We start from the raw sequence: 15077 nt of genomic DNA on the forward strand, positions 1-15077 counted from the left end.
GTTCTCTTCGCATGAATCATTCCACTATGTGTCTATGTTCTGGGAATTTCTTGTTCTTTTTTTTTTTATGAGAGAGAGAGAGAGAGAGAGAGAGAGAGAGAGAGAGAGAGAGAGAGAGACTCTGTACACTGGCGCTTGAGAGAGGCAGGGATAGCAGTTTTGTCATGAAGTTTCCCACCAATGTAAACACGGGGTGCCATTCGACACGTCCTTCACAAACATTACGGTACCTCACCCTATCTCTCTCTCTCTCTCTCTCTCTCTCTCTCTCTCTCACCAAACTAAACGGGCAAGTACCCGCGAGTTTGCTGTGGTAAGACTACCGTAAGAAGTTGTCTTTTTCCATGTATCTGCCGTGTTACCCTGATAACGCTCAAATCACCTAAGACAGGATGATTACCCTGCACTTCCAGCTCTGTGTAACAGTGTGTGTGTGTGTGTGTGTGTGTGTCATCAACTTTGTCCATCGTAGGCCTATAATGTGCCTAGTGACTAGTCAGTAACTACCTCCTCCTCCAGCCTCTCCACCAACACAATGCCAGCTCCAACAGCAACAGCAACAACAAGTTCATTGCTGCCACCAATCCGCCACAAGGAAACTGGAGGCGTGGCCGCCACACGAGGACGGTTCGGCGTGCCGCGGTGCCTTGCAGTGCATGCTGGGACAATGGCCGATGTGTATTACCAGTCACCATTACAGCCACGCCAATACAATGCTAATAACAAACCAGCGGAATGTCAAACTACAAATTAATACAGTAAAAGTTTTTATGAATCCAAATATGCATAATGTTAATCTTTACAAGTACACACATACGTTGATGTGGTTTCAGTCGTACCCGAAGATCGGTCTATGAGCTCTGACCTCGCTCCGTAATGGGGAAGACTGGCTGGGTGACCAGCAGGCGACCGAGAAGGTGAATTACACACAAACACATAGCAAGGCCACACGTACTAGTTCACGCCTGTCTCTTCATATTTTTAATCTATAATATTTTTTTTTTCTACATTAGTGAAGTGATTTCTTATGTTAACATGGAAGTGTTGTAATAACTTGATGACATTACTTAATATTAGCACAGCATTACAAACACATCAATGCTGTATCACTCACACAACTCTCAGTATTACCGCCAATGCTACACCACTCTTCTCTTTATTCTTCCTCCTCTTCCTCTTCATCATCTTCTCCATCGGACTCATCATCTTCCTGAGACTCATCAGCAAGGGAAAAGGGAGCAGAAGGCAGAAAACAAATCCTGTCACACCTCCTGTGTGGGAGAAGCCAAGGGTAATTACACACACACACACACACACACACACACACACACACACACACACACACACACAGAGAGAGAAGGGAGAATGTGTGTGTGTGTGTGTGTACTTACCTAGTAGTTGTAGTTTTACAGGGCCTGGGCTCTATTTTTATTATTATTCTTTTTTTTTTTTTTTACGGTAAGGCCTATAGCGCCTGTAGGCACACTTGAAGAGTGTATGGGTGTATCTGTTCAGCTTCCGCCCATTAGCGGCGCAGGCAATTTTATTTATAGTGGTACCCATATTAGGGCCCATATCACCACCCAACCTCATCTTGAGTGTAACCATCTAGAACCTGGGCATCATGGTGATATGCAGGTAACTTTAAACCACTTGACAAATCGCAAAGTGTTTTAAGGCTGTACGTGGTGGGATTCGGTGCAGTCTCTGACAAGAAAGCCATACGTTACCCTACGGAACGAGCTCAGAGCTCATTATTTCCGATCTTGGGCTAGGCCTGAGACCAGGCACACACCACACACCGGGACAACAACCTCACAACTCCTCGATTTACATCCCCTACCTACTCACTGCTAGGTGAACAGTGAACACTGAACACTGAACAGGGGCTACACGTGAAAGGAGACACACCCAAATGTCTCCACCCGGCCGGGGAATCGAACACCGGTCCTCTGGCTTGTGAAGCCAGCGCTCTAACCACTGAGCTACCGGGTGTGTGTGTGTGTGTGTGTGTGTGTGTGTGTGTGTGTGTGTGTGTGTGTGTGTGTGTGTGTGTGTGTGTGTGAGAGAGAGAGAGAGAGAGAGAGAGAGAGAGAGAGAGAGAGAGAGAGAGAGAGAGAGAGAGAGAGAGAGAGAGAGACAGACGTAATTCTCTCTCTCTCTCTCTCTTTCTCACACACACACACACACACACACACACACACACACACACACACACACACACACACACACACACTCACCTGTACACCGGACACCCCCACAAAGTGCGAGTGAGTTTGGTGAGCTCCCACTCCTCCTCCTCTGTGATGGTTTCCTCTGGTATCATTAAACCTCCCTGCAACCAATCCGCCTCCCCTGTCCTCATCGTGACCCACGCACTGGCCATCAGGTGGAGGAGGCGCCGCCACCCTGCCGCCTCCATCCTGGCCAGGGGGAACCCAATGTCAAAATATCTGGAAAGCAAAGCAAAACATGATGGAATTTATATTTATTGAGTTAAATTTGTTTGTTTCCTTGTCTTGCTCCCAGGAGCTATTTATTTACTTGTCCATTTATTGCTTTTTGTTTCTTTTTTTATTTCATGCATGTTTTATTTTCATATGTATGCTTTTAATTCTGTCTGTGTGTTTCTCTGTGAGTGTCTGTCTAAGTCCATTAAACTATGTGGTCCACACTCCTGACTGTCGTAAGGATTCCCAACCTAATGAAACCTTACCACTCCAGAGAACCAGAGGACGACTTGTCTCGCACCGTACCTGTATGTCTGGTAGGGAAGGAGTCTGGTCCTGTGGCCCCCGAGGAAGAGTCCGACATCGAATTCTTCCTCTCGTCACCTAAAGGACGCCCCTCAAACAGTCAAATCATGTCCAACCTTGATGAGGTTTTTCTTTCCTTAACACCTTCACAACAGTCTGATCTTAAAAAGTTATTGCTGGACTTTTCAGAAATCACAGGTGACCTTCCAGGACTTTGTACTACTATCCAACATGATATAACTTTAATATCTAATGACATCAAGCCTATAAGACAACCAGCCTATCGCATTTCACCCATTAAAAGAGACTTGATGAAAAAAGAGGTAGACTATCTGCTCTGTCATCACCTTGCAGAACCTAGTATATCCCCTGGGCTTCTCCTGCCTGTTAACATCTAAGCCAGATGGTAGTAGTCGATTTTGCACCGACTACAGGAAATTAAATAAAGTGACGGTGCCAGACTCCTACCCATTGCCCTTGATAGAGGACCTTATAGATAGTATAGGAGTAGCCAAATTTGTAACCACTATAGACTTACTTAAAGGTTACTACCAGATTCCTCTCTCGGACGAGGCCCGAATAATATCCGCCTTCATCACCCCCTTCGGACTATACCAATACACAGTGATGCCCTTCGGCTTGTCTAATGCTCCCGCCACCTTCCAGAGGGCTATAAATTACATCACCCAGGACTTGGAGGGAACATCTGCCTATCTGGACGACCTGGTGGTGACTTCGGACGACTGGGTGACACATCTGACCCGTCTCCGGAGGCTGATGGGTCGGTTGCAGGAAGCCGGTCTTACAATCAACCTGGCCAAGTCCACCTTCGGGAAGTCTACGGTGGTCTACCTGGGACATGTGGTGGGGAACGGCAAGGTTCGCCCCAAGAGAGCCAACGTGAGGCCATCCTTGGCTTCCCTGTCCCTACCACCAGGAAAGCTCTCATGAGGTTCTTGGGGATGGCTGGTTTCTACAGACGATTCTGTAGGAACTTCTCCACCCTGGCCGCCCCTGACGGACCTTATCAGCACTTCCGTCCCCTTCCACTGGACCCCGACCTGTGACCAAGCCTTCCAACATCTCAAGGCGTTCCTCTCCTCGGAGCCAGTGGTCTGGACGCCAGATCACTCCCGCCCCTTCCATCTACAAGTGGACGCGAGTGGAGTTGGAGTGGGTGCTGTCCTCCTACAAGCGGACCCCACAAGCGGCATCCTCCATCCCATCGCCTATCACTCCGCCAAGCTGAAGAAACACCAACTCAACTACTCCACCATCGAGAAGGAGGCTCTGGCACTCGTCCTGGCACTCCAACGTTTTGAGTGCTACCTTCATCCTGGCCCTCAAACTACGAAGGTCTTCACCGATCACAACCCTCTGGCCTTCCTTCACGCCATGAAGAACCGAAACCAACGCATTCTTAGGTGGACCTTGTTAACTCAACCCTTCAACTTGGAAGTCCACCATATCAAGGGGGTGGACAACATCATCGCCGACGCCTTATCAAGATCTCCCGTCACACCTCCTTCATGAGCCCATTACGGAGGTCTTATGGGGAAGGAAATGTTACGGCCCGTCCGTAACATACTCCACTACCATCACCTCCTCCGCTTGCTACCTCGTTCGCCACCTCTCCACCTCCCCTTCCATGTCACCGTCTCATGAAGCCCCGCTACTGTCCCGAAGTTGGATTCACACGGCCCCATTCAAATCAAGCGGAAGTGTTAAGCAAGCTCCCTGATTTCTGGAAGTCAGTCGAGGTCAAGGCCTCAACCAGTGAACACAACGCCTCTTGGACTACCGTGGGATCCACCTCACCCAGCACTTCACCACTGCGACACCGCATAAGTATCACTTCCCCTCGTCCCGTTTTTTCCACATTGCCTCCATATAGGATTAGTATTATTGTTAGGTATTAAGTTGGGTTCTTTATTGTTGTATTTATTTCTGTGTTATATATATATATATATATATATATATATATATATATATATATATATATATATATATATATATATATATATATATATATATATGTGTGTGTGTGTGTGTGTGTGTGTGTGTGTGTGTGTGTGTGTGTGTGTATGTCAGTTTCATGTGTTTCATGTTAAATCTATGTGTATGTCAGTTTCATTGTCATTGGGTTATCAAATAGCTTCTTAAGTGCCCCCTTTGCATTTCCTCACCAGTTGAACCTGTAGTGTTTTTTTTTTATTGTTATTGTTCACCGGCTCCCCGATGCCAATCTTACCCATTTAACCGGTGAACGTAACAGTGTATGTGTGTGTGTGTGTGTGTGTGTGTGTGTAACTCACCACGGTCATCAGCTGGTCACCCAGCCAGTCTTCCTTATTACAGAGCTAAAAGACCAATCTTCGGGTAGGACTGAGACCACAACACACTCCACACACCGGGAAAGCGAGGCCACAACCCCTCCAGTTACATCCCGTACCTATTTACTGCTAGGTGAACACACCCCACACATTAAGAGCCACGTACATTTGCCTCGCCGCTTCCCGGGATTCGAACCCGGGTCTTCTCGATTGTGAGTTGAGCGTGCTAACCACTACACTGCACGCCGTGTGTGTGTGTGTGTGTGTGTGTGTGTGTGTGTGTGTGTGTGTGTGTGTGTGTGTGAGTTCACTACTGACACATCGATCATTTTCTTCCCTCCGTCTATTTGCTTAAAGCTTCCTGAAATACGTGACTCCCTGGCCTTGCTCCTTATCTAGTCAGGTTTCCATATAATTGGTGTCGTTTCTCTGTGAGCTGAGTTGTCTCGTGTAATGTGTTCTACTTTTCTATATTTCTTTTTTTAAACTTACTTATTTATTTAATCTTTCATTTAGTCATCTATCTGACAAGGTTTTCTTTCAGCATTCAACACTGAAGGCTGGTGTTTAGTGTTTGAAGGCTGGTGTTTAGTGTTTGAAGGCTGGTGTTTAGTGTTTGAAGGCTGGTGTTTAGTGTTTGAAGGCTGGTGTTTAGTGTTTGAAGGCTGGTGTTTAGTGTTTGAAGGCTGGTGTTTAGTGTTTGAAGGCTGGTGTTTAGTGTTTGAAGGCTGGTGTTTAGTGTTTGAAGGCTGGTGTTTAGTGTTTGAAGGCTGGTGTTTAGTGTTTGAAGGCTCTTGTCTTTCCTTTCCCTGATTTCTTGTTTGGCATATTTCACTTTAGGTGAGAGAGAGAGAGAGAGAGAGAGAGAGAGAGAGAGAGAGAGAGAGAGAGAGAGAGAGAGAGAGTACAGGTTACACACACACACACACACACACACACACACACACACACACACTCACCCCCTTCTAGGCTGGAGAGCTGCGGCCACTTGACACGCTTCCTTCACCAGATTTTTGTCCACGCCAGACAAGACCAGGGACACATCACTGATATCAGGCAGTGGTGACAGAACCGCTGCTGGTGTTACCATCGACATGGGGACGTGTATCACTGCAAGCACAATACCAGTTCAAACACACACACACACACACACACACACTGAGTATTTACTGAATAACAGTGCAAGGAGTAGAACAACCTTGAAGGGTCACTGCAGCACAGACTCACTAAGGTCGGACAGGTTAGGCAGAGATGAGGAGGCTCGGGAGAGTGCTGCGGTGAGGCGGGTAGCGTGCTCATCACTGGACACAGCCAGGCACAGCCACGTAAGGCATTCAGGGAGCAGTGTCAGGCAATCAGCACTCAGGTGACCAATGAACTGCTTAAGGCGACTCCTGTAATGGCGATGACTTTGAACTACTGAACACACACACACACACACACACACACACACACACACACACACCACACCACACCACACACACATACAAACACACACACACACACACACACACACACACACACACACACACACACACACACACACACACACACACACACACACACACACACACACACACATCTGCAGGTGTGTGCTTACCTGCGTATGGTGTGCAGCATGGCATGTGAGGCAGGTGTGTTGCCGGGGTGCTGGTAATGGTGGTGTAGCCTCAACTCACTGCAATGGTAATGACTCAAGGCACGAACATTCTCCACATTCACACTTTCGTTGTACAGCCATAATTCCACTGTTGTTGGTGGTGAAGTACGGGGGAGCAGTGCCGCAGCGCTGGCCAACATATTATCTTTTATCCATACCTTGCCACCAGGAGGGTTTACTGTGACGTGGTGAGCGATGGCCTGCAGGAAGCCTTCATCATAATCCGTGTGTTCCACTAGTGACAGCCATTCCTTCCAGCCAGGAACATCTTCATACAATTCTTCGTCACTCTCCTCCAGCACTGACATCCATCCACCCCACTCTGAGCCAGTCTCCCCCACCAGCTCTATTACTTCCTTTATTGCCTCAGTGCGATTTGGTACCTCTTCTCTGGCCAACAGGCCCGCCACGTGGAAGAAAAGATTACGCAGACGCAGACCATGAAATGTCCCTTGCTGACTGACGGTTTGAAGCAGGCTCCTGACAGCCCCTGATGGAGGAAGGGACCCATCCTGAAGGCGCTGCATGATATGTCGTGCGGCAAAGTACTCCAGCAGTCCTTTGTGGGGCAGCGAGTAGTGTTCTTCACGTACACTGTTGTTGACAGACAACTGCAGAGTGAAGAACGCTCCCAAGACTTCTTGATCCGGCAGGTCCTCTTCCTTGCAGCGTTTCTCCAGCCGCTCCACGTCCTCCTCTGAGAGGCTCAATCTGTCTTGCAGCAGACAATGCAGTGCCATTCGGTACATTTCTTGTACCATTCTTTTTATCCTCGTCTTGAGGGTGCGCGGCCTCTTCTCCCCCCATGTGGGGTGCGTGGCTATTCTCACACACAGCTTCTCTGTGCACCACTCGTGGAAGTGGGTGTACAGGCTGGCCTGGGTAGGGCTTTCCTTCATGCAGTCTGGATTGTGTTCAAATAATCTTACCACAAACAACAGATTGAGAGGAAGCTCAAACAACTTGATGTCCTTTTGTTTTGTCATGAATTCCCTCAGCCTGTCCTGGTTTGTGGAGGAGGTGGAGTACTGCAGTGCAAACTCCGTCCTCCTAGCGACGGAATCCCTCAATACTCAGCTGTGATTGGCGATAGTCCTGTTTGTAATGCCTCAAGAAGCGGTCCACTCGCTCTGGGCGTGAGGTGACGAGGATTGAGAACTGTTTGTTACATGTGGCGATTGTCATAACATTAGTGACGAGCTTATTGGAGGTTTGGTTCATCTCATCGAGGCCGTCTATGAGGAAGAGCACCTTGCAGTGCTCCAGATACTTCACGAGGGGCTCCCAAACACCGACAGACTGGGCGGGAGGACCAGGCGCAGGAATGTCTCCAGGTCCTCGGCATGTTTGTCTCTGCACAGTATTCTGAGCACAATGTCGTACTCCTCCAGATGTTTGACGCGACGGTCACACTCTTCCCTGCGCCACTCTGACACCAGGAGAGTGAGCAGCGTGGTCTTGCCACTCCCGGCGATGCCGCTCACCACGGCGAGGCGCGGCCTGTCGTCCTGGACAGGCGGGAGGGTTGAGACTCGTCCGTCAGAACTTTCAAGAGTTCTACGGAGTCTATTTCAAGTGGTGTGTGTTCTTGCTGAAGGACAAGTTTCACAAATACTGTTTGGACGTGGACCCGTTGTTTGGATCCACACAGGAAGGAGAGCGGGTCAAAACACTCAAAGTGTTTGTAACGATCTTTGAGGTGACAAACTGATAATTCCTTGAACATTTCCAGCTTTTTCTCGAAGTTCATCACGAGGATGACTTTTTCAGTAAAGGCTTTCAACACATCTTGTATCTGCAATCTCACAGAGTCAATGACAGTGCTGGTTTCAGCGGCACAGACTCCGTACCTGTCCCTGACGGCATGAAGGGCTCTGATGAAGATGTCCTCAAACTCTTGAAGTTTCTTCTTAAACTGGTGTTCATCCATTTTCGTCTGAGTCCATTCGTGGACACAGGTGTTTCTTTCCTCCTTGATCTTGTTGAGGAGTCCCTCCATCAGTGCCGTGTCCTTCCAGCGTGCATCGTCACTGGGTGGCACACCCTCGCAGGCCAGTGTTATGCTCTTGTACAGCAGTGTTATATCAAAGGTCTGGCACGAGGGATCATCACCAATTTTTCTTTCCTCATCCCGGTTAAAGATTTTCTTCTTCGTCTTATTGCTCAGCGCGCGGTAGTTGGCCGTCGAGGAGTCAGGGAGGCTGGCCAGGTGGTCCAGGAGGGTGACGGAGGGGGCCTTGTTTGTGCCGCATTTCAGGGCGTGGCTGAGCACGGCTGCTCCAGGACCCATCAAGATGCACACCAGCTTGAGTCGTGCATAATCCACTGTCACGGCGGCGGCGGTGGCGGAGGGTGTGGTGGAGGAGGCAGAGGGGGCGGGGCCAGCGGCGGAGTGGGCAGAGGGGTGGGGCGGTAGCGGTGTGGGCGGAGGTGGCGGAGTGGGCAGAGGGGGAGGGGGTGGCCATGGCAGTGATTCTTAATAAGCAGGACTGCTCACGTTCACTGCTCTCCAATGAGGTGGTTGGAACTGTGTATTGTGAAAAAAATAGAACCGTATAAGTAAATAGATACACGTACGTACGTGTGTGTGTGTGTGTGTGTGTGTGTGTGTGTGTGTGTGTGTGTTTCATTACTTAGTTGTGTGATGGGGAAAGAGAGTTAGTTATTCTTGTAGCGTTCCACCTCTGTATCTGTCTTTATCTAACTTGACCTTGAAATTAATCTCTCTCTCTCTCTCTCTGTACCTACCGAAAGTAGTTGTCTAGTTGTCAGCCTTCAGCACACCTGGTTCACCCACGTGACGCCACAAACAGAAGCACACACACCAATGGGCTGCAACTTCAAAACAACTTTTAGTCAGTGACAGACTATCCAGCCTAGCGCCATGGCGCATAACACGAAACTGTGTGTGTGTGTGTGTGTGTGTATCTTCTAACGCGCTCTTGATTACTGCCAGACGTATATGCATCTATGCCTGTGTGCAGTGCTTCCATTTTAGGGTAAAATACCCTAAACTAGGGTAATTGGACCCTTCTTAGGGTAGTGTTTAGGGTAATGCATAAACTAGGGTAATTTTAGGGTAATCTGCCGCTTTATGGATAGGTGTGCTTAGAATGGAGCCAATCTGGTGGCAGACTGGTTCTCTTTCATGTTCGATTCATGTACACAATCATCCCCGTGACTTGTATCATCCCTTCACCCTCCCACCCCATCCCCTTTCTCCCCAGTCTCCACTCACCCGTCTACTACGCGTACACGTTTTGAACCTTCGGACGCTTAGATCACAGTTCACACACACAGTCAGTCACTTGCGAGGACGAGTCCACACAGAGCAGCCGCAGTAGTGGCTGTAGTGTTTTGTCATGTGTGTGTGTGTGTTTCGGGGTGGTGGGGGGGCAATATTTAAACTTATGTATGATAAGAGTGTATTAATTAATCAACAATTAATGGGCAACTTCGACAATCTAAGGTAAAATCAACAAAAATCTAGGGTAAGATTTCATCAACTCATGGAAGCACTGCCTGTGTGTGCCCTGCCCTGTCTGCAGCCTGCTGGTCAGTGTCACCCAAGCAGTCCTTCCCCTGAGGTCAGAGGTCAGAGCTCGTACTGACCGATTTCCAGGGAGGACTGAGGCCACACCACACACCACACTGATGGCTGACTCACCAAGGAGATGTGATCAATATTATATGGAAATGGAAATGCATGTAACTTTTGCATGTTCCATACTTAGTAGAAATAGTAGTAGTAGTAGTAGTAGTAGTAGGAGTAGTAATAGTCATGTTGTTGGTGGTGAGTGAGTAGGGGAGCTTTGAAACAAGACTAGAGGAATGAATGGGTGAGGATGGTGTGTGCAATTAAGAAGCTTTGTTCACACTGGAACTGCCACATGCAGGTCTGGCAGCCCGCCCTCCTTCACCTGCCCTTACTGTACTGCGTTCTCATGAGAGAGAGAGAGAGAGAGAGAGAGAGAGAGAGAGAGAGAGAGAGAGCTGTAACTGTTGTCCTTATGGTAGTATCCGCTGTCATTTATTCTCTCTCTCTCTCTCTCTCTCTCTCTCTCTCTCCTGTTGTTTTGGAAGAGAAAAAGAAAGAGTAAACACCACAAGAGAGAGAGAGAGAGAGAGAGAGAGAGAGAGAAATGGAAGATATAAATAATCATGACGTGTGTGTGTGTGTGTGTGTGTCTTTTAAAAACATTTCACACAACTACTACTACTACTACTACAACTACTACTACAACAACAACAACTACTACTACTACTACTACTACTACTACTACTACTACTACTACCACCACTACTACTACTACTTCTACTACTACTACTACTATTACTACTACTACCAATAATGATAACGGTATATACATCTCATTATTTCCTCCTCCTCCTCCTCCTCTTCCTCCTTGATATAATATAATAGACACACTTTATATGTGTGTGTAAGAGAGAGAGAGAGAGAGAGAGAGAGAGAGAGAGAGAGAGAGAGAGAGAGAGAGAGTGTGTTCTTTTAATCTTGTGCCCTCCGTAGACCCTTGCTAATGTCAATAAAATGGTCTAATGGTACACAAATCTCATGGTAAAAATGTGTCCCAGTACTGAAGGGGTTAAAATAGTGAAGACTGTGGCCATTAATCTTGTGCCCTCCATACACCCTTGCTAATGTCAATAAAATGGTCTAATGGTACACAAATCTCAAGGTAAAAATGTGTCCCAGTACTGAAGAGGTTAAAATAGTGAAGACTGTGGCCATTAATCTTGTGCCCTCCATACACCCTTGCTAATGTCAATAAAATGGTCTAATGGTACACAAATCTCAAGGTAAAAATGTGTCCCAGTACTGAAGGGGTTGAAATAGTGAAGACTGTGGCCATTAATCTTGTGCCCTCCATAGACCTTTGGTTATGTCATTAAATGGTCTAATGGTACACAAATCTCAAGGTAAAACTATGTCCCAGTACTGAAGGGGTTAATATATTGTTTTGTTGTATTCTAATGTAGATAAATCCTCGGAAGGCTTATGAACCTGATGGCTGGCGTGTCCCTCCTATTGTTCTCAAAAACTGTGCTTCTGTGCCTGCACCTTGCCTGGCCAAACTCTTTCAACTTTGTCTATCGACTTCTACCTTTCCTTCCTGCTGGAAGTTTGCCTACATTCAGACTGTTCCTAAAAAGGGTGGCCGTTCTAACCCATCAAACTACCGTCCTATAGCTTTAATCTCTTGCTGGGTGACCAGCAGACGACCAAGGTGAATTACACACACACACACACACACACTTACTTACGTCCCGGTAGCTCAGTGGTTAGAGCGCTGGCTTCACAAGCCAGATGACCGGGGTTCGATTCCCCGGCCGGGTGGAGATATTTGGGTGTGTCTCCTTTCACGTGTAGCCACTGTTCACCTAGCAGTGAGTAGGTACGGGATGTAAATCGAGGAGTTGTGACCTTGTTGTCCCGGTGTGTGGTGTGTGCCTGGTCTCAGGCCTATCCCAAGATCGGAAATAATGAGCTCTGAGCTCGTTCCGTAGGGTAACGTCTGGCTGTCTCGTCAGAGACTGCAGCAGATCAAACAGTGAAACACACACACACACACACACACACAGCAAGGCCACACGTACTAGTTCACGCCTGTCTCTTCATATTTTTAATCTATAATATTTTTTTTTTCTACATTAGTGAAGTGATTTCTTATGTTAACATGGAAGTGTTGTAGTAACTTGATGACATTACTTAATATTAGCACAGCATTACAAACACATCAATGCTGTATCACTCACACAACTCTCAGTATTACCGCCAATGCTACACCACTCTTCTCTTTATTCTTCCTCCTCTTCCTCTTCATCATCTTCTCCATCGGACTCATCATCTTCCTGAGACTCATCATCCTCACAAAGGGACCTCATCAAAGGGTATGGGAGCATAAGTCAGAAAACATTCCTCGTCACTGACTCTGTGTGAAAGAAGCCAAGGGTAAACACACACACACACACACACACTTAAGGCGTTTTCAGTAGCACTTTGTGGAAGGCGAACGGTCCAGAAGCGTTTGTCCAAATAAGCGAACGCTTCCACTGAAAACGATAGTGGTACTGCCAGACGAATCTCCTTCGTCGCTCGCCGGAAAAACTATTGTAATCTTTAGTTGCAGGATCACGCCAAGCTGAGATATATAATATATAGCCTCATTCCACCGTAATATAAAGATATTATTATGGGAATGGGATAATTGAAGGCAAGGCTCAAATAAAACATTACACATTTAATTTCTGCAGGAAATATTTTGTGACGGCCCTGGTACACGCGGCAGAGGCTGGATGCACATGTCCAAATGATTTTTGTAGCACAGATCTGCGTCTACCTTGTTCAAAAACATCTTGTCACAGACGTCACAGGTAAATCTGTTAAGTGTAAAAAACTGTTGGTAATTCTTTATAACAAGTATGTCCTCCTTCCCTCCATCCCCCATCCCCAAACAAGCTTGGGGGCCTGTAGGGAATCGGGGGTTTTGGTGGGGAAAATAAGCGCAATATGGGCATGCAACAAACTCTACGGAAATTTTCCATAATACATAAAGTTTTTTCAACCTAACCTAACCAAGCATAACCTAATCTAACCTAACATAACCTAACTGGATCCCCCCTGCTAGGGCATTCACCTAACCTAACCTAATGTAACCTAGCCCCCCCTGGACCCCGCCACTAGGGCATTAACCTAACTGAACATAACCTAACCTAATGTAACCTAATGAGGGCTGTGCCTCCTATGGACCCCCCCACACTAGGACATTAACCTATCATAACCTAAGCTAACCTCTACGAGAGGGGTGCAGCCCCCCATGAACCCCCTGCTAGGGCGTTATCCTAACGTACCATAACAAGCTAACAAGGAACCCAAAAAAATGATAACGTTATGCTTCTCGAGTGGCAGCGCGTGATTGGAGGGATTAGCTCTATAGATACCATGAAATCCTTATATGCCGCTACCCACAAATCCCTGTTTATACCCACAAATCTGTTATAAACAATTGAAAATCATTTCAGTGTTTACTCTTGACTGGTCACTGGTGCAGAGCTCGCTGGACTTAAAAATTCCTACTTCGCCGAACTCTCAAGTGCTATTACGGCCAAACTAAACGCATGCGCCTCAATTATTTTTATGTTTACGGCAAGGTCACCAAGCCTTTTACATATGTGAGTTTCGTGTTTGTACGTGACACGGACCTTTTATAAAGATTAACCAAATTGTTTTATAATACGTGAGCGCCTATGGCGTTACTGAGACCAAATAATAGAGGCGAATGAGCCTTTAAGATCCCAGGTATCATTTCCCCTGTCACATTTTCCTACTTGTTAAGGTATTACAGGTAATGTACCCAGTATCCATTGATACACAATATGCCAGATAAGGCATTACACCACTAGTGACTGCTTGTCATTCAGTAGTTACATTGCCCGAGACATTTTTGCTGCTCATTCCCTCAAGTTGTACCGTACACTCATACTCCCAAAGTTGTAATACGGCTGTGAGATCTACTCATCCGCAACAGATGCACGGCTACGCGTGCTTGACTCCGTGCATCATGCTGGGATCCGCTTGGCTACGGGTGCATTTCGGACATCTCCAATACCTAGTCTATTAGTGGATGCCGGATTCTGGCCGCTCGACCTTCGGCACCAGCCTTCGATGCTCCGGTGTTGGTTTCGCACCCACCGTCTTCCTGATTCTATCCCTAGTCTGTCAATATTGCGGGACTCTCGTTCGAAGGCGTATGTCACTCGATCGAGTCTCCCTAAACCTTTTGGCCATCGAGTTGCAAATCTCATGGCAGAGTTATCTATCGACCCCACTCCTGTGTACTCTTTCTGTCTCCCACGAGTTGGTTATTGGCAGCTTCCTGTTATCTCATTATGCCCTCCTGCCATGGATGGCAAGAAGGATTTTCTGCCACCTCTGTCCCACACACGGTTTTTAGAACATTTTTTTTTCCATTCTGATGATATCCCTGTTTTTACTGATGGTTCCAAATCCGACGCAGGCGTTGGGTTTAGTGTGGTTTTCCCCTCTTTTTATCGGTGTGGCAGCCTTCCTTCAGTGGCATCCGTCTTTACTGCGGAGCTGTCTGCCATAGTCCTAGCTTTACAAATAATTTTTACTCTCCCGGTTTCGTCTTTTACAATTTTTAGTGACTGTCGCAGTGCTCTTACTTCTCTCTCTTGCACTATATCCTTTAACCCTTTGGTTTTATCAGCCCTGGAGTGGCTATACCTTCTTACACAACGAGGATATCGTGTTGGGTTCTGTTGGGTCCCTGGTCACGTTGGTGT

At 47.2% G+C, this 15077-nt stretch overlaps 2 protein-coding genes across 2 annotated transcripts in view; both read right to left on the reverse strand.

Annotated features, from left to right (window-relative positions):
• Window positions 1-966: 966 nt before the first annotated feature.
• Window positions 967-9039, reverse strand: LOC123506554. Its single transcript, XM_045258749.1, has 7 exons — window positions 8365-9039; window positions 8025-8257; window positions 6690-7814; window positions 6317-6483; window positions 6049-6199; window positions 2241-2453; window positions 967-1271 (listed from the first exon to the last, which is right to left on the reverse strand). The coding sequence occupies exons 1-7, from the start codon at window positions 9037-9039 to the stop codon at window positions 1157-1159; spliced, it is 2679 nt and encodes an 892-aa protein (XP_045114684.1). The 3' UTR covers window positions 967-1156.
• Window positions 9040-12716: 3677 nt separating this feature from the next.
• LOC123504130 overlaps window positions 12717-15077 on the reverse strand; it is a 7352-nt gene continuing 4991 nt past the window's right edge. Inside the window, exon 5 of the mRNA XM_045254455.1 lies at window positions 12717-13151. Coding sequence (XP_045110390.1) covers window positions 13013-13151 — 139 coding nt within the window. The 3' untranslated portion in view covers window positions 12717-13012. The remainder of the gene's footprint in view (window positions 13152-15077) is intronic.

Source organism: Portunus trituberculatus, chromosome 2 (genome assembly GCF_017591435.1).
Source record: "Portunus trituberculatus isolate SZX2019 chromosome 2, ASM1759143v1, whole genome shotgun sequence".
Classification (NCBI taxonomy): Eukaryota; Metazoa; Arthropoda; class Malacostraca; order Decapoda; family Portunidae; genus Portunus; species Portunus trituberculatus.